We start from the raw sequence: 26,455 nt of genomic DNA on the forward strand, positions 1-26,455 counted from the left end.
CCGAGCGAGCTAACAAGCTTCGAGTTTTTCGTCCAGCCTTACATACGACCATACCCTTGCTCAATCCTTTGCTTCCGATCCCGTTTTTCTTTTTTCTCTTTTCCTTTTTTTCCATGAGTGTAGTGCATTATTGCTTGTTCAAATGCAGTGAGAAATGCTCTAAACTCAGTGATATCAACAAACGCGGTTGCAGAGCAGTGAAAAGTAGCAAAGCTGCAGGTTATTTTCGTCGCTGTGAAAAGTAAGAAATGCTCTCGACTGAGTAATATTACCAGCACAAAAGGATTTCAGCCCCAGTTGCCACTTTTTCACTCCCTCAGCCATTCAGCGTGTAACAGTGTCGCGCTTTGGCTGGTTTCTTTCACCGGAATTGGACCGCAAAAAGAAAAAGGAAAAAAGGGTGAAGTGAAATCCCAATCTCACTGTTTCTTCACAGCAGCAGCGAGGGCAGGCAATGCAATGAATCGCGATGAACCATCATGTCCACCAGCCATTTCAGATCTCCCATCCAGTCTTCCTACCAGTGGCCAGTGGGAGCTGCTGCCGTATGCACATGGCCGCTGCCCGCTGCGCAGGCAGGCAGGCAGCATAGCGACGCACTGCAGCAGCTTTGCACCCCTCGAGCAAGCTAGCTAGGAGTCAGCCTATAGCCAGCGGCAGCGCGGGGGTGGAGGTGACAAGCCACAGTTGTCGCCTGCGTGCCTGCCGGCTCCCTCCCCCTGCCTGCTGCCTGCAGCTGCATGCAATAGCCCACGTCCAATTAATTTTATAATTAACTTATATTTAGTCCTCGTAATTAGCATTCGAACGTCCGACACGGACTAAACTTTAGTTCCTGGATCCAATTTTCAAACGGAGGATGTGCTAGTTGTTCACATTGTTACACGCGTTTGAGAACAATAATGGTGCATGTCGGTGCAGAAAGTGACCAACACGTAAATATTTGTAGTTTTGCCGTACGTTATGATCGGATGTGGCCTAACACTCAATGACATAGGGTTTATACTGGTTCAGGCAACGTGCCCTACGTCCAATTTGAGTCGGTCGGTGACTTTATTCCTGAGCCCAGGTGCTCGAAGTTTGCTGTGGGGTTACAAACGAGATGGAGTAAGATGGGGGTGCAAGAGGTCCGGTCGGACTCTAGACCGAAGGGCCGAGAGTGACGAGAGCTCCTACGTGCGCTAAGTATTCGAGCGTGTCCTCTGTGTAGCTTTAGAGTGTCTAAAGCTAGCAGAGGGTGAATCGATCGTTGGTTGTTCAAATCGTCCGAATCATTCGTCCTTGTTGGAAGAGAGCGCATCCCCTTTTATAGATGAAGGGGACAACCTTACAAGAGAGAGAGAGAGTACGTATGCTACTAAGTCTTGTTGCCCACGCCGTCGGGTACAAGATGGTTGTAGACGCCCACAATACTGTTAATGTCAGACGCATGTGGGAGGTTTTTACCGTGTTCTCCATGTATGGGAAATGACGGCGCCCGCAACACTGTTGATGCCCAGAGGCATGTGGGCGGTTTAACCATGTTCGCCTAATATGGGAGTTGAGGGCACCCACAACACTGTAGGGCAAACGACCGCGCCCATAACACTGCTTGGGTTCTGACATGCCTGGAAGGTGGCAGGGCACCTTTCTGACATGCCCTGTCGGTACTGTCCTACAGGTGTACAAGGTATGGTCCTTGGTATTGCGGTTGACTTGAGCATCCTGCCTTACTTGTTCCGCCCGTTTCCTGGTTCCTCACCGAGCGGGCGTCCCCGGTCGGTTGGTCCCAGTCGGCTCCGACTGCGCCAGTCGGAGAAGAGCTGTAATCAGAGGTTGGTGCATCCCCGGTCGGAGACGTGGGTCAGAGTCGGAAGCGGTGTTGGCCAGGCCTTCCGGTAGGAGAGGCGGGCCGGAGTCAAAAGTGAGCACCGTTCCTCCTTGGCCAGGCCTTCCAGTCGAAGAGGCAGGCCGGAGTCGGTAGCGAGCGTTGTCCTTTCCTTGGCCAGGCCTTCCGGTCGGAGAGGCAGTCTAGAGTCAGAAGTGAGCGTCGTTCCTCCTTGACCAGGCCTTCTGGTCGGAGACGCGGGCCAGAGTCGGAAGCGAGCGTTGTCCTTTCCTTGGCCAGCCTTGGCCTATCGTTAGGTTTTTGGGCCGGCCCAGGAGTTACGCGTTGTTCGCAACGTCATCTACTGGGCCGAGCTTTTGCTAGGAAGCAGGTCCATGAGAGACCCCGGGTTTATGAACCCAACAGGAGCCCCCAAACCCCCGAGCCCCCGGGGGATTCAGGTAGAATCGTCTGGGTTTTGTTTTGTCTTGACAGCGGGTACGCGTGAGCGCACCATCGGGTGTAGCCCCGAGCCCCCGGGTGATTCAGGTAGAATCATCTGGGGGGTTTTCATGTTGCCAGTGGGGGAATTTTTCGTCTCGACAGTGGGTGCGCGCAAGCGCACCCGCGGGTGTAGCCCCCGCACCCCGTGCGATTATGTCAGAATCGCCTGGGGGGTTTTATCAGTGGGCGTAGTGTGTGTGCACCTCAGTGGGCGTAGCCTTCTCTTTCTAGTTTCTGACCCATCATTTCTAGGAGTGCGGTCCCAGGCGTTTGGGCGTGGCTGAGGGACCGGGTGAGACGAAGTCCTCAACTAGGGCGTCGGGCGCGTCGAGGGTTTGGGCGAGTCAGAGTCGCCAACCAAGGCGTCGGGCATGCCAAGGGATCGGACGAGACGGATTCGTGGATCCTGGCGTCGGGCGCAGCCGAGGGATCGGTCGAGTCAGAGTGGCCAATCCAAGCATCGGACGCGCCGAGGGATCGGGCGGGTCGGAGTCACAATCAAGGCGTCGGACACGCTGAGGGATCGGGCGAGGCAGAGTCTCGGATCCAGGCATCGGGTGTGCCGAGGGATCAGGCGGGTCAGAGTCGCGGATCCAGGCATCGGGCGTGCCGATGGATCAGGCGAGTCGGAGTCGCGGATCTAGGCATCGGGCGTGCTGAGGGATCGGGCAAGTTGGAGTCATGGATCCAGGCATCGGGCGTGCCGACGGATCGGGCGAGTCAGAGTCGTGGATTCTGGTGTCTGGCGTGCCGAGGGATCGGGTGAGTTAGAGTCACGGATCCAGGCACCGGGAGCAACGAGGGATCGGGCGAGTCGGAGTCGCGGATCCAGGCACCGGGTGCGCTGAGGGATCGAGCGAGTCAGAGTCGCGGATCTAGGCATCGGGCGCACCGAGGGATCGGGCGAGTCAGAGTCACAGATCTAGGCGTCGGGCGTGCCGAGGGATCAGGCGAGTCAGAGTCACGGATCCAAGCCCCTGAGCCCTATTGGGCTCGGTATGGGTCATTTGAGTTTCGTGCGTTACCTCGTCCACGGTTTCTGCAACTAGAGGGGCTGAGCTAACGTCGCTTGCCTCGATGGCTCGAGTGACGCGCTCGGTGAGCTCGCTAATGGGCACGTTCGAGTGAAATCCAGGTTCGTCGTTCGTGATGGGGTCGGCATAGCCCTCATGTGGCATTCCACTGCTCCTTAACCCGTGTCCCGGTAGATGCTCGGGTTATTCCGGAGACCAACCCAAGTAGCCTGCTGGCCTTCCCCTCAATGGAGATTCTGTGGGCATGGCTCGAGGTTAGGATCGAATGAGAAGGTTGAGATGACCCTGTCTGCTTTGGAGCAGACTGGGCGAGGGCCGCTGGGGCTCATCTGTGTTTTCTCCCCTGGCTCTGTTTGACGTGAGGCGGCCTCAAGCCCTTCGTCGGCCGGCCTTCGAACCTCGGTCGATCATTGCTCATGTTGAATGAGGCAACTGCCACTTCGTGACGCAACACGGAGCGTTGTGATGCATCAATTGCATATGCGATGCTTCAGATGTATGGGATGAATGAATGACTTGTATGGATGAATGTGTGAATGCATGTATGAGAATGGATGAATAAATGTTTTATGCATTCAGAAAATCAAATGAAGTAAGAGGGGTTTGGTAGAGTTACCTTGATGACTCGAGTGACAGGTTTGAGGAGTTTTTATCGGATATGTCCAAATAGGATCCGGGCTCGTCGTTCGTGGCGGAGTCGGCATGGCCCACATGGGGCTTCCCTCTGCTCCTTACCTATCTCTCGGCGTTCGCCTGAGCCATCCAATCGACTCAGGAAGCCTGTTGGTCTCCCCTGGGCAGAGATCCTGTTGTTGGGCCCTTCCAAGTCTTGCCTGGGAAGGCGGAGGGCCGCCTGCATGTGGTTGTGCTTTGTTTCCCGCGCCCAGCGTGCTATAGTGGTGGGCCATGCCCATTCCACGTCCCATCTAACCAGGCGATGTCTCGTTGGGCAGAGCGCATCCCATCAGTCAAGACACCTCCTGCCGCATCCCATCCGCATTGAATGGGGGAAGGGAGAGGGTTTTTTTCCTCAATCCTTCGCCTTTCCCGAACTACTACGCCTCCTTTTTAAATAGGGGAAGGGAGAGGGCTTTCATCCCGTTCCTTCGCCTATTCCACATCTGCTGCCTCTCTTCCTTCTTCCTTCTCGCCAAGAGCGTTCATGTGCTGTGGTGGTTCCTAGGAGAAAAAATGGTAGAGCGAGGGAGAGGAGAAACTCACAGATCCGTTCGTGAATTCGGAGCACAATGTCGAGCTGGAGGTCATCCTATGTGAGCGAGTCGGTGCTGGCCGCCTTCGCCGAGAAGGGGGTGCTGCCACCAAAGGAGGTGGCGCACTGGAGGGCTCCTGCGGGGGAGGATTTCCTGTGACCTCGGGCTGGCGAGGTTGTCTCCTTCCTTGCCTTCCATGAGCGTGGGTTAGGATACCCCATGCACTGGTTCCTGTGCGGGCTCCTTAATGAGTGGGGCCTAGAGCTGCAGCACCTCAATCTGACTAGGGTTCTGCACATCGTCGGTTTCGTCACCGTCTACGAGGCCTTCCTCGGGATGGAGCCACACGTGGACTTCTTCCGGCAGCTCTTCTCCAGGCGAGCCTTGTCGGAGGGGGACCCGCCCAGGATCGTGTCGGTGGGGGGCTTCGCGCTGTAGAAGAAGCCGAGTGCGTCAGGCGCCTACCCCGCGTACTCCCCCGGTGACTCCAACTGGGGGTGGCATGGGGAGTGGTTCTACATCAGAAACCCGGTGGAGGCACCATTCCCGTCGTTCACCGAAAGGAGGCCGAAGAGGTGGGATAGTTGGTCATGGGGCCCCGCCAGCCGGTAAAACAAGCTGGAGGTCATCGGGGCGAAGCTCCAGAAGTTGGTGCAGCTAGGCTTTGACGGGGTGTGGGTGTTCCACACCTTCTTCCACCGTTGGGTTGCCCTGCTGGCGGAAAGGACGCGGCCGATGTGGATGTACACCGGCCCGACGGACCTCGACCGCGCGTCACCGGAGGAGTTGGCAAAGGACAAAGTCTGGAGCCGACTCGACCAGGTGCTACGACTGAGGCCCAAAGAGTCCCTCGACGAAAAGCCCAGAGCTCTTCACACTTCGAAGCTGTCCAACCTAGTATGTTGTCCTCTCCTACTTTCGTGTCCCTTTCAATCCTGCTCTCCTGTAATCTTGACTTTGAGTCGTCCGCTTCATAGGGACTCGAACGTTACAAGTCCCGGCCGCATCTTCTGAAGGGGTCGGAAGGCGTGGCTCGGCAAGTGGCCCTGAAGGAGGCGGCAGATGGCCAGAAGAAGAAGAGAGCTGAGGAGGCTCGGAGGAGGCACCAGAAGGAGCAGGATATCGCCCGACGCGTGCAGGCCGGGGAGAACAGGAGCGACGTCGAGGCGGAGCTCGAGTCGGAGGATCCCACGGAGATGGGTGATGACGTGATCTCCTCCAAGGATGAGGGAGGCTGGGAGGTCATCGTGACCTTGGTGGAGCGTCGCGATCCTGCAGCTGCATCCGCCGGCGGTGGGCGGGAGGTAGAGAGACATGGCAACATTCCTGTGCAAAGAAGCGTGCCACGAGCTCAGATGCCATCGGCGAGCGGGAGGCAAAGCGGACGCGGTCGCCGCGCCCTTTGGAGGCGTCGCCGGCCTTGTCCCTACCTGGTCCGGGCACGATAGGGTAGGCTAGGCAGTCGGAGGAGTGGGCTCGCACCCACACATTGTTGGGGCCAGTGTCGGCACGCGACCCACAATGGGGGGATGCCCCGCCAGCTGCCCCGGTCGACGCACCCCGAGCCGGAGGTCGTGGCGATTCGTGGGCCGATCGGGAGCCAACCAGATGAACTCCCCCCTCGGTCAAAGTGAGGGGCGTGGCTTGCGACCTATGAGTGGCCCTCATCTGGCGGGCCCGTTGCCAGTGGGTCAGGGCTTCAGAGCCCTACCACTTGCGTCCTAGTTTGTACTCTTTATTTATTTTCGATCTCATAGTTTGAGGTTTTGGAGCGTAACTGACCTGTACTTGTTTGACAGCGGCTAGATGTTGACGGGGTTGAGCATCGCCCCACCTTCCGTGCAGGAGGAGTGGAGGCCCACCTTGCAGTGCGCTCTGACGAGCGGCGAGGAGAGCAGGGTGGTGGCGGTGCGACCTTCCCTCTCGGGGGCTACGCCCTCCCGGCCGGTTGAAAGTACGACGGCAGCAGCGGCGGTGGCGTTGGCAGCGATCCCAATGGTGACGGCAGAGGTTGGGTCAGAGGTGACCCTCGCGACCCCTCCCCCAACCATCATGGTGGAAGAGAGGAGGCAGACTGGGCTCCCTGCCTCGCCCGGTGGAGGGACGCATGGCTCGCCCTCCCGGTCGGAGCTGGAGGTGTCGAGGGGGAGGGGGACGTGGCCAGGCTGGAGGTGGAACATCCGTCGGTGGGCCGTGAAATCAAGATAGTGGAGGTCCCCTCCGACGGCAAAGCAGGTGACAAGGTGGAGCCACCGACGCCGTCATAGGAGCTAGCGGTGATCCAGTCGTCGGCTCGGCCTTCCAGCGAGCTGGGGGCGACCACCGACCTAGTGTGGCCCTACCCCGAGGTCCCGAGGAAGGTTCGGTTCATCCTTTGGGATGAGCAGGAGCTGCAGCTCTGGGACGTGCATGGGGGGGAGAGGACTCACCGTGGAGTCCGATCTCGCCCAAACCAGGGTGAAGCTGGAGGAGGCCCTGGAGCGGGTCAAGGTCGTCCAGTAGGCAGTCACGGTCGACCTACCCCGGGTCGTAGAGGTAAGTTTTCTGCGTTCGTCCAGGGCTCCTTGGTCTTCCACCGGTTGTCTCAGCACGCTTGCCTCTCGTTTTGCAGGGTCTGGAGGAGATGTCGAGCCGTAAGTCTTATTTCCTCCGGGTGGAGCACGCCTGGGAGGCCACGATGTCGCGGCAGGTTGCCGAGTTCGAGCGTGAGCTGGAGTTTGCCCACTGTGAGTCTCAAGACCGGGCGGGCCAGCCGACGGAGGCGTGGGCGGCAGAGCTGCTCGCGGTGGAGCAAGCAATTACAGTTGAGCGGGGACTTGAGGTAGCGAAGGTCTGCCAAGCGGAGACCGAGGCGGTGCTCCAGAAGTCCATGGCGGAGACCGAGGAGGTGCTCCAAAGTTCCCTGGAGGCCCTGAAGTCATAGCGGAAGGCCCGATCAGAGGTCGACCAGGAAGTGCTCGCGCTCCGGGGCCGGGTGCTTAGGACGGAGGAGGTGAACGCCTGGCTGCGCGAGCAGGTGACTCGGCAGGAGGAAGGACTCTCCATCCTTGAGAACACCCGCCTCAGTATGTACCTTTTCTACTTTTGGTTGATGTCTTGGTTTTTTCTTTAACTTGCTTCTGAGCTTGCCATCCTTCTTCTAGAACTAGGCGGAAAGGTTGGTTCGCTGGAGCGGGACCTAGAGATGGCCAAGGCGACGATTGGTCGAAATGCGGAGGCGCTGGCCAAGTCCCTTGAAGTGCGATGTGCTCTCGATGGGGGGAGCTCGACTAGCTCCGCAACATCGCCCAGGTCATCGTCTTGGAGGTGTTTGGGTCAGCGCCGAGCACCAGCATGCCCGCCATCCGACTGGCGGAGGTCCTAGACAAAGTTCGGGCGCTCATCACCGATGGGATGTTCGACGGGACATCGGGGGTGCTAACTTCGGTGGCGACACACCACCCGGACCTGGACTTTGCCACCATCTGCAGTGGGTATGCCGATGGCTAGAGCCCAGACGCCATCCATGTGCTCAGGGAGAGCTTGCTACCACACGCACAGTTGGTGGTAGAGCAAGTCTCCGCGCAATGGGTGATGGAGGCTCGCCGTGGGAACGCGGCTGAAGGCGTGGGCCAGGAGGACATCGCCTAGCCTACAGATGGAGTGGAACCTAGGTCGGAAGCGGATGCCGTCCCACCTCCGACCGAGCCAAACGTCGTCCAGCCAGAGAGCGAGCAGCCCCTATCTTTGCCGGTCGCGCCGACAGCCGATGCCACCGAGCAGCCATAATAGCATGTAAAGTAGAAACAAGCAATATGTGTATGGGATAAGTTCATGGGGGAGTCCCTGTGTAAACATTTTTGTGTATCCATGAATACAGCAATTTCGTTTTTGTGATGAATCGCTTTGTTCGGGGAAGTTTGTCCCATCCGTTCCTTATTTTTACCCTAGCATAGCTTTGTTTTTTATTCTTTATTTTTCGCACCTGCCTATTCGTCCCATAGGCTGCAACCTTAAGAGACTGGGCATGGCCCGTGAGGCTCAGCTGCTCGTAACCGTAGGTAGAGGCAGGGTGCGATCGGTAGGATTGTTTAAAGCAAAGTTATGTAAGGTAATTAAAGGAATAGACTACCCTTTCATTTGGGTAAAAAATGTATTTACCATATGATAGTAGAAAAAAAGAGGTGGTACCGCACCCCCATGGAGCCCCCGAGTGACCCAGGCCGAAAGTGTTTGGGCCGAGGTGCTTTGTAGGAGCGAACATTGAATGAAAGAAAAACGGTAAGACCGAATTTTTAGGGGAAGAAATGGCGTAACTGTTCGATGTTCCAAGTGTTGGTGAGAACGTCGCCGTTGTCGTCCTTCAGTCGGTAGGTGCCCGGTCGGATCACTTCGGTCACCCTATAGGGTCCTTCCTATGGCAGAGAGAGTTTGTGCTTCTCCTTGGTCGATTGGGTCCTTCGAAGCACGAGGTCTTCGACCTCGACGATCCTTCCTCTGATTTCCTCTCGTGGTACCTACGGAGCATTTGCTGGTAGCGAACAGAGCAGATGACGGTCGTCTCATGGGCCTCCTCGAGCAGGTCGACTGCGTCTTGTTGAGCCTCCGCGGCTTGGTCGCGGTCGAAGGCCTTCACTCTTGGGGCGCCGTGGTCGAGGTCAGAGGGCAGCACTGCTTTAGCTCCATAGGCCAGGAAGAAGGGTGTGAACCATGTGGATCAGTTCGGGGTCGTTCTTAGGCTCTAGAGGATCGCTGGGACCTCTGCAACCCATCGCCCGGCATACTTGTTTAGTCGGTCGAAGATGCATGGCTTAAGTCCTTGGAGGACCATGCCATTAGCACGCTCGACCTGACCATTAGTACGCGGATGTCCGACCGAGGCCCAGTCGATCCTGATGCTGTATCCATCACTAAAGTCCAAGAACTTCTTCCCAGTGAAGTTAGTTCCATGGTCAGTGATGATACAGTTAGGAAGGCCGAACTGATAGATGATGTCGAGGAAGAATTTGACCGCCTCTTCCAATAGGATGTTGGTGATGGGCTTGTCCTCTATCCACTTGGTGAATTTGTCGACCGTTACGAGCAGGTGAGTGAAGCCGCCCGGGCCCTTTTTGAGGGGTCCTACCATGTCGAGGCCCCAGACCACGAATGGCCAGGTGATGGGGATTGTTTGAAGCTCCTGTGCCGGCAAATGGGTTTGCCGAGCATAGAACTGGCATCCTTCACACCTGCAGACGACCTCCTCTACATCTTGTAGCACGGTGGGCCAGTAAAAACCTTACCGAAAGGCTTTTCCGACCAGCGACCTCGGGGCCACGTGATGTCCGCAGATTTCGGCATGGACCTCGAGGAGGAGATGCTTCCCTTGGTTGGTAGGGACGCACTTCATGAGTACCCCTGATGGACTTCATTTGTAAAGTTCATCACCGAGCGTGATGAAGGTCTTGGCGCGTCGAGCGATCCATCATGCTTCAGTCCTCTCGGGCGGAAGAACCTCCTCGAGGAGGTAGGCGAGTCGCGGTGCTCACCAGTCAGTTTGATCGAGTGCCACCATGGCGATGCCATCACGAAGGCACTGGGTCGGAGCCCCCGAGCGCTGGGTTGGCATCGAGGTGTGTCTGGATCGGTCCTTCTAGGATGCGGGTGGATGGCTCATGGAGGTCATTGACGAAGACACCATCCGAAGACGGAATCCGCCTGGTAGCCAATTTTGCAAGAAAATCGGCGGCATCATTGTCCTTTTGGGGGACATGGTGTAGCTCGATCCCCTAGAATTTGTCCTCAAGCTTGTGCACCTCTTGGCAGTATGCTGCCATGAGGGGGCTTTTGCATGAGGACTCCTTCATGACCTGGTCGATGACTAGCTCCAAGTCATCGCGAATGTAGAGTCACGTAGCACCGAGCTCGATGGCGATGCGAAGTCCATTGATGAGGGCCTCCTATTCCATGGCATTGTTTGAGGCCGAAAAATGGAGGTGTATGGCGTAGCGGAGCCTACTCTCGTCTGGGGAGATCATAACCACTCCATCCCCAGAGCCGGGCGCCATTATGGACCCATCAAAGTACATCGTCCAGTACTCGTGGGTGATGTCCAGGGTCGGTAGTTGTACTTCCATCCATTCGGTGACAAAATCCACGAGAGCTTGAGACTTGATAGCGGTACGGGGGAGATACCTGATGTCATGGCCCATCAGTTTGAGTGCCCACTTGGAGATCCGTCCCGTGGCGTCGCGGTTGCGGATGATGTCTCCGAGCGGGTATGAAGTGACAACTGTGACTTCGTGGTCGGTGAAGTAGTGTAGGAGCTTCTGGGTCGCCATCAGCACGGCGTATAGTAGTTTTTGCACCTAGGGGTACCGGACCTTGGGGTCAGTGAGTACCTCCCCGATGAAGTATACGGGTCGCTGGACCTTAAGGTGGTGTCTCGGCTCCTCCCTTTCGACTACTAGGGCGGCGCTCACCACATGGTTGCTTGCCGCGACATAGAGTAGGAGGGGTTCTCCCTGTTCGGGAGCGACAAGGAATGGGGCTAACGTCAATGATGCTTTGAGGCTCTCCAAAGCCTGTTGTGCTTCCTCAGTACAGATGAAGGCGTCCGTTCTTTTGAGAAGCTTGTAGAGAGGCATCCCTCGCTCACCGAGATGAGAGATGAACCGGCTTAGGGCGGCCAAACAGTCAGTGAGCCTTTGTACGCCCTTGACGTTGTGGATAGGGCCCATGTTGGAGATGGCCATCATCTTTTCGGGTTGGCCTCGATACCGCATTCGAACATGATGTATCCAAGCAGCTTCCCCTTTGGAACCTCGAAAACACATTTTTTGGATTCAATTTGATGTTGAACCTTCGGAGGTTCACGAATGTCGCGGCCAAGTTTGCGATCAAGTCGCAAGATTGAGCCGTTTTTACCACTATGTCATCAACATTGATGGCGATGGTTGGTTTTGGCTGGTCGACCTGATCAGGTTGGTTGAGCGGGTCGATTTGGTTGGCGAAGCATTGCTGTATGCACCGTTGATAGGTGGAGCTAGTGTTCTTTAGACCGAAAGGCATGGTTACATAGCAGTACGAACCATACGAGGTGATGAACGAGGTTGCGAGCTGATCGGGCTCTTTCATCGCGATCTGGTGATAGCCTAAGTATGCATCCAGAAAGGATAGGATCTCGCATCCTAAGGTTGAGTCGACTATCTGGTCTGTACATGGCAAAGGAAAGTGATCCTTCGGACATGCCTTGTTGAGGCTAGTATAATCAACGCACATTCCCCATTTCTCGGTCTTCTTCTTAACAAGAACGGGATTGGCAAGCCAGTCGGAGTGGTATACCTCTCTCATGAATCCGCCTGCCAGGAGTTTGGTGATCTCTTCGCCTATGGCCCTACGCCTCTCATCGTCGAAGCGACACAGGCGCTGCTTGGTGGGCTTCGAGCTCGGGATGAGGCGTAGTGAATGCTCAGTGACGTCCCGCGGTATGCCCGGCATGTCAGATGGTTTCCTTGAGAAGACATAGCGATTGGTGCATAGGAAGTCGATGAGCTCGCATTCCTATTTGGCCGAGAGCTGGGTCCTGATCCGCACCATCTTGGTTGGGTCAGTGGGGTCGATCCCCACCGCCTTAGTTTCCTCGAGTGGGCGGAAGATCGTCGAGGAGGTTGGTTTGTTGCAGTCTAGGACTGTTGGGGTCAGCGACTCCCCGAGCCGTGGGAGCTCAGACAAGTTGATGACGGCAGTGGCGAGCTCAAAATGCTCACGGTCGCATGTGAAGGCGTGTGAGAAGGTGCTATCCACAGTGATGACGCCGTTTGGTCCTGGCATTTCAGCTTCAGGTAGGTGTGGTTGGGGATCGCCATGAACTTGGCGTAGCATGGCCACCCCAAGATGGCGTGGTAAGACCCTAGGAAGTCCACCACCTCGAAGGTTAGGACCTCCGAGCGGAAGTTGGCTCGGTCACCAAACGTGACGGGTAGGTCAATCTGCCCGAGCGGGTACGCCTGCATCCCCGGGATCACACCGTTGAAGGGAGAGCTCGCCGTGCGGAGCTCCGACCGGGGATGCGCATGGCATCGAGGGTGTCGACATAGAGGATGTTGAGGCTGCTGCATCCGTCCATCAGCACCTTGGTGAGGTGCTTCTTGCGGACGATGGGGTCGATGATGAGCGGGTAGCGACCTAGTCTGGCGACGTGGGATGGATGGTCCCTTTGATCAAAAGTGATCGGTGATTCCAACCAGTGAAGGAAGGAGGGGATGGCCGTCTCGGCGACACATGCCTCTTAGTAGCGCACTTTGTGCTGGCGCTTGGAGTAGACGGCATCGGATCCCCCGAAGATCATGATGCATTCCTCAGGGTTGGGAAAGCTGTCCCCATCCTTGCCCGCCGCTCCTCCTTTCTTGGCTACTGCCTCCTTGCCCTTCCCTTCTTTTGGCCCATCGGCCAGTCGCAGGAAGCACTTGAGGAGCTCGCAGTCTTTTGTAGAGGTGCTTGATAGGGTAAGCGTGGTTGGTGCATGGGCTATCCATGAGCTTGTCAAAGTGGTCAGGCAGGCCCTGCTAGGGCTGCTTGCCTGCATGATCAGCCGTGGTGACCAACGCGGAGTTGGTCGGTCGGCGCCGATCCTTCTTGTTCTTTTTGCCCCTCTGTGTGGAGGGCCCCTCGTCTTGGTCCTCGCGCTTGGCCTTGCCTTTGTCCCGGCCTCCATTGAAGACTGCTCCGACCGCCTCCTCGCCGTGGCGACGTTGAGCAGGTCGCGGGTGGTACGGGGCTTGAGACAACTAAGCTTGTGGATCAGGGACTCGTAGGTTATCCTAGAGAGGAATGCACTGATAACGTCCACGTCGACGACATCAGGAAGGGAGTTGCATCGTTTGGAGAACCTATGGATGTAATCCCGCAGGGACTCGCTGGGCTCCTGCTGGCAGCTCTTGAGGTCCTAGGAGTTCCCGGGGTAGACATACGTCCCCTGGAAGTTTCCGACGAAGACCCTCTTGAGGTCCGTCCAGTCGCGGATGCTGTCATGCGGGAGAAATTCGAGCCACACTCGAACATGTTCCCCCACGTAGATGGGGAGATATTGAATGATGAAGTGATCATCATCCACTCCTCCAGCTCGGTAGGCGAGCCAGAAGTCTTCAAGCCATATACCGGGGTTCGTCTCCCCATTATACTTGGCGACGTTGGTAGGCGGTCGGAAGCGCTATGGGAACAACACTCTCTGGATGCGCCAGCCAAAGGCCCGTGGTCCTAGGCCATCTAGACTGGGACTCCGGTCATTTGGCCGGCGACCATGCCTGGGTGTGTCTCCCCGGTCCCCTCGATGGTCCGGTCAGAGTTCGTGTCGTTTGCTCCCACCACCGCCCGATGGACGTCATCATCATGCCAGGCCCGACGCCGGTTGCTGATGACGCTGTGAGTGTCTCGGTTCAGCCCGAGGCGTTCACACACAGGAGGCCGGTGTGGAGCGGGCACCGGGTTAGGCTGTGGCGCAGCTGCACCCTCATGTTCCATGCCTGACGGCCGTAGTGGTGAGCGGAAGGAGCGGTTGGACTGGCACGCCCCTATTCCCCCGGTAGGGAGAGAGGTCATGAGTCGGTGTCGCGACACGGAGCTCTCCGCCTGTTGAACGGCGGTGGTCTCCACCAGCGCTCGGAGGTTCCGATGGACCACCTGCTCCTATGGGTCAACAGGCTCAGGAAGGCCACATAGAAGCATCGCTGCCGCGGTGATGTTCTGGCCAGCCCGAGCAAACTGTGGGGGATCGTTCCCCCCATCGATGATGTTGCGCTGAACCTAGCGGGTGCGACCCCGGGCGCTGCTCGCTAGGTTCCGCGCACAGGGCGCAGCGTGCTGCACCAAGCGCGTCGGCGCAGGTGGCGGCTGGTTCTGTGCCTTCGTCGTAGCTCCTCGCTGTGCTCCTGTGCACATGCGAGGGCCTCCGCATGCGGGTCCACAGGAGTGTGGGTCTGTAGGGACTCCGCTACCACCGGCGGCTGTCCCAAAGCGTCTGCCATAGTGCACTCCTGGGACAGAGGGTGGCTAGGTGCCACGACGTCGCCGATGCTGGAGCCATCGCTCTCAACATCGTCATCCATGAGGTCGTGAAAAGATGCGGGAGTGTAGCTCGCCATCCCCATGAATTTGAATGCGAGAGGGGACGGTGCCAGCATCCTTCGGAGCCCCCGGGAATGCGAGGCCGTAGGAGAACTGGTCACATGGCGGTCGCTGCAGGGACAACGGGGTCCCTTCGGAGAATCGGCGGAAGATAGTAAATAGCGAGTAAATAACAAAGCGTATGTTACTCACAGTTGGGTTTGAGCCCAGCGCGGGCTCGGAGCGAAGCACAGGTGCCTCATTGTTGAAGTCGACAGGTGTCCCGAAACCAACGGAGGGCGCTCCTCCTCCGACGGGCGCCAGGTCAAGTGCCTCCTCGTGGAGGTGAAGCACGCCAATACAGTCGGTGACGAAGTCTAGGCTTCCGAAGAGGAAGGTCTGGGATGGCTCGAAGATGAGTGGAACCCACATCCCAACAGGTGGGAGTGCAGGAAACTCCAGTGAGCTGAAGCGAGTCGTATCGCTTGAGCCCGCCATGCCGAAGATGGCAGAAAGGTGGGCCATCCGATGACCAAAAAGCATGAACGTACGGCGTCTTCCCCACGTACGGCGCCAACTATCGGTGCAGAAAGTGACCAACACATAAATATTTGTAGTTTTGCGGTACGTTGTGATCGGATGTGGCCTAGCACTCAATGACACAGGGTTTATACTGGTTCAGACAACGAGCCCTACGTCCAGTTTGAGTCGGTCGGTGACTTTATTCCTGAGCCTAGGTGCTCGAAGTTTGCTGTGGGGTTACAAACGAGAGGGAGTAAGATGGGGGGGGGGGTGCAAGAGGTCCGGTCGGACTCTAGACTGAAGGGCCGAGAGTGACGGGAGCTCCTATGTGCGCTAAGTATTCGAGCGTGTGCTTTGTGTAGCTTTAGAGTGTATAAAGCTAGCAGAGTGTGAATCGATCGTTGGTTGTTCGAATCATCCGAATCGTTCGTCCTTGTTGGGAGAGAGCGTATCCCCTTTTATAGATGAAGGGGACGGCCTTATAAGAGAGAGATAGAGAGAGTACGTATGCTACTAAGTCTTGTTGCCCACGCTATCGGGTACAAGATGATTGTAGGCGCCCACAATACTGTTAATGTCAGACGCATGTGGGAGGTTTTTACCGTGTTCTCCATGTATGGCAAATGACGGCGCCCAAAACACTATTGGTGTCCAGAGACATGTGGGGGGTTTTACCGTGTTCGCCTGGTATGGGAGTTGAGGGCGCCCACAACATTGTAGGGCAAACGTCGGCGCCCACAACACTGCTTGGGTTCTGACATGCCTGGATGGTGGCAGGGCACCCTTCTGACATGCCCTGTCGGTACTGTCCTGTAGGTGTACAAGGTACGGTCCTTGGTATTGCGGTTGACTTGAGCATCCTGCCTTACTTGTTCCGCCCATTTCCTGGTTCCTCACCGAGTGGGCGTCCCCGGTCGGTTGGTCCTAGTCGGCTCTGACTGCGCCAGTCGGAGAAGAGCTGTATGCAGAGGTTTAGTGCATCCCCGGTCGGAGATGCGGGTCGGAGTCAGAAGCGGTGTTGGCCAAGCCTTTCGGTCGGATAGGCGGGCCGGAGTCCGAAGCGAGCGCCGATCCTCCTTGGCCAGGCCTTCCGGTCGAAGAGGCAGGCCGGAGTCGGAAGCGAGTGTTGTCTTTTCCTTGGCCAGGCCTTCCGGTTGGAGAGGCGAGCCGGAGTCGGAAGCGAGCGCCGTTCCTCCTTGGCCAGGCCTTCTGGTCGCATAGGCGGGCCGGAGTCGGAAGCGAGCGTTGTCCTTTCCTTGACCAGCCTTGGCCTATCGTTAGGTTTTTGGGCCGGCCCAGGAGTTGCGCGTCGTTCGCAACGTCGTCTGCTGGGCCAAGCTTTTGCTAGAAAGCAGGTCCATGAGGGACCCCGGGTTTATGAACCCGACAGTGCCATTGGTAGAACCAAAGGGGCAGTAGCGGCTCATGTCCCCCTCTCCCATTTGAAAGAAATTAATACCCTATAAAATTTTAATTGCATAGTATGTCTACCTTCTACTCGAGTATTTTAGGAACTCATGACACCCGAGCGTCACATGCCAATAAAACACTCGAAACTGATCGGTTGATAGAATCGAGTATTTTAAGGCCATGAAACACTCAAATTTTATAACCACAGGGTTAAGATCTAATGATCAGAATTAATTCAAAGATAGAACATATAAAATAAAAAATTACCCATATTATTTCTATGGAAGCCAAATTAGAAGATTTCAAAGCAAAACCAAATAAAACAAAAAAATAGCCAGATTATTTCTATGGAAACCAAATTAAAAAAATTCAAAGAAAACCCAAATAAAATATACAAAAAATAAAAAAGCCAAAAAATGGTCAGATAAATATTCAAGTAATTCTGATCATTCTCATTTAAGAATAATCAATTTACACCAGATGAATATAGAACTTACATCTAAACTGAAGATGTAAAATATGGTTCAATGAAATGTAATATGCTCTTATATATACATACATGAGTAGGGGCTAGATGATTTGACACTACCCATCAGCTAATCTCTGCACCTACCCTTGCGCAAAAGCAGCATGGGCCAGCTAGGTGTCCGTCTCTCCATGTCAAAGGGGTGCCGTGTCAGTGCCGCGCCCAGATCCGTGGCGCGGCAGCCCCGGCCACGTCAGCGTTCAGCTGCCCTAGTCGCTGCCACATCGCCGCTCCTACCGCGCCCCCATGCATGGCGCGGCAACGTGATTTCGCCGCGCCATGTGAATAGGCGCGGCCAAAAGTGTTTGATTTGAAAAAAAATTAAACAGTGTTAGTTTTAAAATTAGTTAAAAAAGAGTGTTGAAAATAAATAAAATCATTGCGGGCGCCCTCTCGCGCGTCATATATTAGGACGATTATCATATACCGTTGTAGAATTTATGTTGGCAAGGAACCGGAGCATACACACGTAGGAAAACTACAGAAATTGGCTCAAGCTTTTCCAAGTTTCCCTCGTGTACACATGAATGAAGAGCCCCTTGAACGACAACTACAAGAACATTAACTCATCATCCATCATTAATATTGTGCTTACTTTTTATACAACTGAAAAGGTACCTATTGGAAAAGGAAGTTTCAACTTTTGCCAATGGTAAACATATGAGTACACTAATGCTGGATTGCTTCGCAGATGTCTTCTAAAAATATGTTGCACCTTTGGCTTTGTTTCATCTTCGCTATAACTGTGTATGGTACCTGCATTTCTCCTATCGATGTAGCATCATTTGGCTTCGTCAGGATAGAGAGGGTGATGTGTGGAACCAGCATGGAAATGATAATGATATGTTATATGTGTACTGGCTCGAATTTAGTGAGTCCAAGGTAAGAATTGAGTAGATAGATATATGTTACATACCATGGTTGTAACCCTCTGTTATGACATAGAAGAAACCATGTCGGGCAAGTTGAAGAATCTTCTGGGATGCAACCCGTGAAAGGGAAAAAACTTATATTACTTAGCCGGGAGAAACATTAGAAGAATTTATTGTAAATGTTCTATTTTGATCTGGCAGCTAATGACATTTCTTCTATGTCATAAGAGGTCGCCACTGAAAATAATGTAAACTGAAGCTAGCAATGATGAAGATACTCTCTCTTAGCTGTTTTCATTTACCTACGGTATCAGACCTGCAGGGCAGAAGAGAGCATAAAAGAGGTCAAGGCATCAACAAACACTACAGGATAGATAGAAAGAAGAGAACTACAGAAGATGAAGACACAATGTTCCCGGGGTGCCTAAACAAACTAAGCAATGGGCTTTCCTCGAGAAAGAATTGATGTGTTGTTATGTCATCAGAAAATGACAAGCCATATTCTGTAATAAACGCAACATCATTTCCTAATGCCAGCCCTAGCTGGTCTTGAAAGCACTGCATGGGCAATCCACCACAAGCAGCGGCGGATCTAGGAAAATTTTAGGGGGGGGGGCTGAACAAAAGTGCGACAGCAACATACCTCCAACTATTGCTCGATCTTAAGTCTCAGCCACACCTACACGATAGAACTTTGCCTAAAAATTCATGAGGGCTCTAGGGCTCCCGTATCGGTAGGTGTCAAGCGCCTTGGCACTCAACGACGGCGGCCCGCGACTACGTAGTTCGTAGTCGCGCTCCAGTCCTCACCGCGAGGTTATACCCCTCTGCTGGTGGCTTAACAAGAGTAGAGGTAGGAGATGAGATAATAACTGATTTTCTTCCCCCTTAATTGTTTGGAGTCCAGGAACTATATGAGCCAACCGGCTAACAAACTTGGAAACAAACGATCCTAATTTTAAGGCCTAATTTTCTCCTAGCCACTGGGTCCGGCCCTGCCATCCTCATCCGAGGTGATCGCGGCCCTTGCCGCGTCGCGCGCTGCAGCCCGCTCTGCTGCCCTGCGGATGTCTCGCGCCCTGCGCTGCCTTGTGAATGTCTGGCCCCACATGACATCTCTCCCCTCCTCGAGAAGCAGCTCATCCTCGAGCTGGAAGCTTGGAAATTGCTCGTGGAACGTGTCGAGGTCTTCCCAGGTCGTCGACTCCGGCGGTTCGCCGCGCCAATGGACGAGCAGCTGTCGAACTCCGCGCGCCAAGCGAGCCCGCTCAACCCGAACGGGCTCTGGAGTTACCACGCCATGGTGGATGTGTGGCAGTGCAGGTGGAGTCGATGGAGGCACGCCGCTGAACTTCTTGAGGGCGCTCACATGGAACACGTCATGGATGCGAGCCTGCGGCGGAAGGTCCAAACGTACAGCCACGTCATTGATGAGCTCGGCGACGCGGTAGGGCCCGATGTAGCACGGCTTCAGCTTGCCCGTAGTAGCCTGGGGTAGGGAGGACATGGTGCGCTGTCGGAGGCGCAGCAACGCCCAATCGCCCACCTGATCCGCTCGCCATTGGCCATGATCGCCGTGAGTCGAGGCCGGGGCTGGACCGTCAGCCCGGTGCGGGGCGCGGCGCTTGCGGCGATGAAGTTGTGGGTAGACCCACTATCGAGGAGGGCGACGAGCGTGGTACCGCCCAGCGAGACGGCGATCTGCAACGTCCTGCCGAACGGCACTCCGGCCACTGCGTGCAGGGAGAAAATCGGCGACTCCGTCTCCTGCTCATCGGTCGCGGCTGCTTCGTCGGTGTAGGAGATCTCCACGCCGCCGATGTGGAAGATGCGCCGGCAGACGCGATTGTGCCCCCTGGTGTACTTTTCGTTGCAGTTGTAGTAGAGGCATGTCGACGAAATATGGTCGGCAGTCTACCTAGAGGTATGCCCAAGGTAGTAGATTGTCGGCAGACAGATGCGCAAGCTACAAACAAGACGGTAACACAAGACAGACACAAGGTTTTATCTAGGTTCGGCCGCCGTGAGGGCGTAAAACCTACGTCCTGCGTCTGATTGTATTGCTGTATGTTAATGAGAGATGTTTTTAGAGGGGTCCCGTGCCCGCCTTATATAGTCTGGGAGGCAGGGTTACAGATCTGGAAACTAATCCTAGCCAGTTACAATTGCCATAGGTGGCCAGATAAGGATTCCTATTCTAACCGACCAGGATCTTGCTTGATCTCCAGGTCTGTCTTGACTCCTTGCGCGGGACTCCAAGCAGCTTGACCGGGCCGCGCATCGTCTCCTGTTGGGCCAGACCTCCTGGTCCAGGCTGGCCCAAGCCTAGCCGTCAGGGTATAGGGGTTAATACCCCCACAGCTAGTCCCCGAGCTCCATGTATTCTGACGCGACACGCCTTATTAACCTCATCCGAACAGTGAGGTTTAAATTCTTGACACCTCCGACCACCGTTGTTGCTGGAGAAGTAGGTTGTCCGAAGAATGTATGGTGCTCCTAAGAAGAAAGAAAAAGATTTCCTTCCTGGGAAGTGTGCCCACTTGTATTTCTAAAAAGAAATGTAAGTGCGTCTGAAAGCACATCATCCTTGATCATCAGAGGCATAGGGGTCGAAAAAAAACACATTCACCGCAAGGTGAAGTGTGCCCACTTAGTCCCCGAGCCTGGTAGTAGGTGACGTAGGCACGTGGTGCCAGGGTCTAAAAAAAAGAAAAAAATTCCTAGTTAAGTTGAGAATCCCATTGCCGTACAGGCGATACGAGACGCACCGGCAGGTGCATCGTACCGATGTAGTCCCCGAGCTTGCTGGAAGGCGAAGTATAAGCCTTGTAGCAAGGTCTAAATAAATATCTCTCAACTGTATGTGAGTACAAATCACATGTAGCCGAGGAGAGTAGTCTCCGAGTAGTGGTTGGGGCAGTCCCCGAGCATGGCAGTAATCGGAGCAGTCCCCGAGCACGGTAGTGGTTGGGGCAGTCCCCGAGCACGGCAGTGATCGGAGCAGTCCCCGAGCACGGTAGTGATCGGAGCAGTCCCCTAGCACGGTAGCGGACTGGGCAGTCTCCGAGCACGATAGTGGTCTGGACCACCCCTGAGTACCAGACATGCAGCGAAGAAGCGAATGCCGCTTGTACTATTATTTGGTGTATTTATTTATCTTCTTACTCTTGTCAATTCCAATCTGACACGTCTGGTCAAAAAAGCAGACGGATATGGCACGTCATACTGCCTTTTTGTCCTTTGAAGCAAACAGTCGCTTGGCACCTGTAAGGAGGTGCGTCAGTGTGGGCCCTCTAGCTATGAAGAGGCGCGTACACTGGTAACGAAAGGGCGCGTATACTGGCGTAGATCTAGAAGTTGTGAAAACAACTGTCTGCGGCGCGTGCGCACGTCTCCCAAGAATATCGGGCGGACGAAACGACAGAACCCTTGGTTATTTATAATATAGAACTGGTAAGTTACTACTTACCGATCCCCATTTCCAATCGCCGCCGTGGCCTTCTTCTTCTTCTTGCCAAACCTAATACCTCCGAAATCATCACTAATCACCCAACCACCATAGCCTCCTCCATCACCAAGGGCGGATTCATGGCGAAGAGTGACGCCCAGAAGAAAGCCGGAGTCATGGCGAAGGAGTGGTGGAAATCAAAAAGCAACGAACAGACCATCGAAGACCTCATCACCATGGGGGTGCTCCACAACAAGGCACTCGCGGGATGGCGCGCGCCAGAAGGAGAAGGGTACCCCGATCCACAACCAGGTGAGATTGTGGTTTTCGAAGATTTTTTCAAGCGGGGTATTGGGGTTCCAGTGCACCCTTTCCTTCAGGGGCTCTGCTTGTATTACGAGATTGGGATTTGCAATCTGCATCCCAACTCGATTCTTCTTGTCTCCACCTTCATTCATCTTTGCGAAGCATATGGTGGCTTCCAGCCCCATTTTGACTTCTTTCGCCATCTCTTCTGTCTGCGGAAGAAAGGAAGCGGCGGCTCGAAGATAGCCGGAGGTGTGTACCTCAATCTGCGTGACGGGATGAAAGACCAGTACTTGCACTGCCCCTGGAACACATCGTTGGTCGACTGGTACAAGAGGTGGTTCTACATCCGCGAAGAGCCAAACACGGTCACATTGTGCGACATGGGATTCATTCTGGAAAAGAAGAACAGCTGGTCGGAGAAACCCGAGCACCTGGAACAGATCTCAGAAATTCTTGGGATGATCCCATGGAAGAAACTGGATGGTCCGAGCGTGGTCGGGAACTTCATCAGCCGAAGGATCCAACCTTGCCAGTGGAGGGTACTTCCCGGCTACGAGTACCAAGGCAGCACAGACCCAACTAGGACTAGGCAAGAAGCACTTGACAAGACAGAAGTCAAAGCCAGGATTGGGGAGCTATTCAACTTAGCTGATCCAAATTATGTTAGGTTGATCGACATCGAGCACGCTTTCAAGCTGGCCCGACCTCCTCCAAAGGTAAATTATGCTACCTTGTACCCATAGGGTTATGTTGTAACAGAAACTTACTGTGTTGTCGCCTTTATGTTTCCCAGAGCAATGGTCGTGACAGAGCTGTAGTGTTTGTGTCTCCACCCCCTGGTGTGGATTGGCCGCAAGTTGCCGGCCCAACTGCCCAGACCAGCCCCAGGACCAAGGACGTCGACTGGGCCGTACTCGGAGTTGGGGAGGAGGCAACCGCCAGGGCTGCTGGCAAGCGGCCGGTGGCCAGCAAGCGTCGTCAGGCCATCTTCAATTTGTCAGATGACGAAGCAGAGGATGCAGACATCCTCCGACTCGCCCCTCGAAAGAGGAGGAGACATCTGGAGTCGTCGGAGCAGGGTGGCTCCTCCGTGCCCATGGAAAACGCATCACCGACCACTACAATGCAGAGGGCAAGCTGCATAGGGGTTGAACATCAAGCCCCAGCGCCGGTACTGGTCGTGGAAAGAGACCCGGCGGCATCCGCAGAGCACGTGGAGCAAACACGGACGAGGAGACGCGCCTTCGCCACATCGTTCCGCGCTTCCAAACTGTAAGTATTTGTAACCTTGATGTAAGCTTACAATTTATATTGAATACTATTGTCTTCTGAACATATCTCTGATATATTAGGTCGGCCTCCACCGAAAATCCCGACCAACTAGCCGGGTGCGACATGGCCCCGCCAGCAATGGCGGGGAAAACTGCTGAGCAGTCTATTGTGAAGGAACCTGTAGCAGAAAATCTAGTGGAGCCTCAACGAACAAGCGGCCAGACGATAGTCCCCGAGCAGTTGGTCGAGGGGAGAGCCGAGCCAAGTTCAAGTGTTCCGAGCACTGAACCCACTGAGGGTGACACCTCAGCAGCAATTGTAACAGAACAAACCGAGGAGCAGCGGCCGGAAGTAAGAACACAGAGCACCCTTGTCGATGCTGCAGCCCGTGGGAAAGCCATAGTGGTCGCGGAAACTGCTAACTCCAGACCAGCACCAACACTTGAAGAAGAGCCTGAAGAGGACGAAGTGGAGGAGGTCCTGGGGCATCCACAGGACAAGCGACAGCATGTGTATGTGTCGCGCTGGCGAAACGACCAGTGGGTTGTTCACGAAGAAATCCCAGAGGTCGAAGAAACGGCAAAAGTTGAACGAGCGGCAAAACGTCTGGTGACGGAAGTCCAGGTATGTTTGGATTTGCCACTTGATTCTACTTATTCAGTCAAACCGTCAGACTTAGCTTGTTTACGTGCAGGACTTGATGAAGACTTCAAGGTACCGAAAAAGGTGCTTTGACCAGATTGAGGGGATCACAGCGAGCAATAGAGAACTAACGGCCGAGGTGGAAAGCTTGCGCCACCAACTTGAAGCTGCCGACCAGGAAAGGACCGAGCTAGAGGCATAGAAACAAAACCTGGTCGTCCAGCTCAATAACAAAGAGCAGGAAAAAACAAGTAAGCTGTTACTTCATTACAGCAAGTGCATGATACGTGTTTTTGCATTGTTGATAGTAACAACTGTAGTGCAGGCTTGGAAGCCGAAGTAGTCCATCTCCAAGAGGAGAATGGCCGTGTAGCCGTAGAGTGTGGTCGCCTGACGGAGGAGAACAAGAAACTGGCACACGACCAGTCACAACTCCAAGACCACACAACCAAGATGAAGGAGGAACTGAAAAGTAAGTGTTCTAGACCACCTTGCTCAATTTGTTGCCCACGTTATCTTGTCGTGGCGTGACATTTTAATATCTTGAGCGGTTTGTAGTTTTGAAAGTCAATGCCAAGAAGCATTTGGAAGCCATGATAAAAGATCGTGACGGCTGGAAGGCACGATGCCTAGAGATCACCGAGGATCGGGACATATGGAAGGAACGGTGCCAAGAGGTGGCAACTGGCATTTTGCCCGTCCTCAACCTTATAGATCCAGCGCTTACAGAAGAAACGCCGAGGACGCCACAGCTCGGACTGATCGAGAGGTGCCGAAAAGCATGGGAGTGGTTCCAAGAGTTCGTGAAGGAGGCAGGTGAGTACACAGGCGCACATGTGCTGAGCATGGTACGTGCCCACTACCCCCTGATCGATCTCCAATGCCTGGAGGCTGGGTACCCGAAGGAGGTAAGTCCAGACAAGGCTGAGGAGCTTCGGATGACCCAACTGGACCTGTCCTCAAAGATAATCGGCGACATTAACCTGTGTGGAGGTGGGACAGCACCTGTATAGGGTACGCCATCATTAAGCCAGATGGACACGCCAACGGTTGTGAGCCAGCCGGCGAAGCCTGCGGTCTCGACCAGCCAGGCACCGACGGGGCCATCCTCTTCAGCTCGACCAGCACAAGAGTCGTCGAGACTCGAGCGGGATATCGGAAGTAGCGAGCAGTAGGTGCTGCGTGCCCCAACCAGCCAACAGAATAGGCTAGAGCTGTAGAAGAAGGATATAGTTGTGTTATTGTAAACTTGTACCTCGTCAGGCAAGCTTGTAATAACGTAATTGTATATCAGTATAAGCTTATTTGTTTTGCATGAAACGTATTTAAGCTTGAAACTCGTGTTGGCGTCACTAAGTGAGAACATGTTGGCGTTCTATTTAGTTGTACCAGTTTACTCGACACGTTATCTTGAAAAGTTTGTACGGCCCTGATTTGGCATGTGGTCGGAGTGTGAGGTACATGACCTGTACACACGTAGATGCGAACAAGTCAAAACAGGGGGGACCTACCAATCTCCCGTAGCGTAGAGAGCGGATCCCATGCACGCATTGAGAGGAACCGGAGACAGGACCTGCTCCAAAAACCCGTAAAGGAATAGTGGTCGGCTTTGACTGGCCAAATTAGAATAGCCGTAAAATTCGAAGTGACACAAACATAGTGGTCGAAGAAATCGTAATAACTTTATTGAATTAAATCGAAAGTACAAAAGGAGTACATATCTCAGAAGTTAAGCGTAGAAATGCCTAAGCTTGTCGATGTGCCATGAATTCGGTACGTCCGTACCATCCAGGTGAGCTAACCTGTAAGACGTTGGTCGTGTGACTTCCTTGATCATGAAGGGCCCCTCCTATGGAGTTGCGAGTTTATGGACACCAGCCTGATTCGTCTTCCACTTCAGGACCAAGTCTCCGACCATGAAGAACCGCTCCTTAACATTCTTGTTGTAGTACCTGCGCAAGACAGCAAGGTATTTTGCTGTACGTATGCACGAATCGAGCCGCCTCTCTTCTGCACTATTCACTTCGAGCTCCCGTACTTTGTTGGCTTTGCCCTCGTCGAAATTCTCTACCCGTGCTGATCTAAAAGCTATATCTGCTGGGAGGACAGCCTCAGCGCCGTAAACCATAAAGTATGGTGAGACGCCGGTGTTACGACTGGGCTGAGTTCTGAGGCCCCAGACCATGGCTGGCAACTCTTTGAGCCATCTTTCGGGAGCTTTGTCGTTTTCTCTGTACATCCTCTTCTTCAACGCGTCCAAGATCATACCGTTTGCCCGCTCGACCTGTCCATTAGCTCTTGGGTGCGCCACCGAGACGTATTTTACTACTATGCTCCTTTCATCGCAGAAGTCCCAAAAAGCGTTCCCGGTGAACTGAGTACCCAGATCAGTGATGATGCTGTTGGGTATGCCGAAACGGTGGATGACCTGGTCGAGGAACGTAACAGCCTTTTCTGAGGATGCCTGTACCAGAGGCATGTACTCTATCCACTTAGAAAATTTGTCGATCAGCACAAAGACACACGTAAATTTCCTAGGAGCCAGTTTGAAAGGCCCGATCATATCCAGTCCCCAGCATGCGAAGGGCCAAGAGGCTGGTATCGTCTGGATCTCATGTGCTGGTACGTGGATTCTCTTGGCGAAGAACTGACAACCCTCACAGTGTCGGACTAGCTTCTCTGCATCAGCCACCGCTGACGGCCAATAGAACCCTGCTCGGAAAGCCTTGCCGACCAGCGTTCTCGAGGCTACGTGGTTACCGCAGGAGCCGGAGTGGATTTGGTCTAGGAGATGTTCGCCGTCCTCCTGGGTTATACACTTCATCAAGATTTCCTC

General features: G+C 54.5%; 1 protein-coding gene across 1 annotated transcript; it reads right to left on the reverse strand.

The window, feature by feature from the left end:
• Positions 1–18,924: 18,924 nt before the first annotated feature.
• LOC136479162 (uncharacterized) lies at positions 18,925–19,455 on the reverse strand. Its single transcript, XM_066477117.1, has one exon. It carries the CDS (start codon positions 19,453–19,455, stop codon positions 18,925–18,927), a length of 531 nt encoding a protein of 176 aa, XP_066333214.1.
• Between the last annotated feature and the right edge of the window lie 7,000 nt (positions 19,456–26,455).

Source organism: Miscanthus floridulus, chromosome 9 (assembly GCF_019320115.1).
Source record: "Miscanthus floridulus cultivar M001 chromosome 9, ASM1932011v1, whole genome shotgun sequence".
Classification (NCBI taxonomy): domain Eukaryota; kingdom Viridiplantae; phylum Streptophyta; class Magnoliopsida; order Poales; family Poaceae; genus Miscanthus; species Miscanthus floridulus.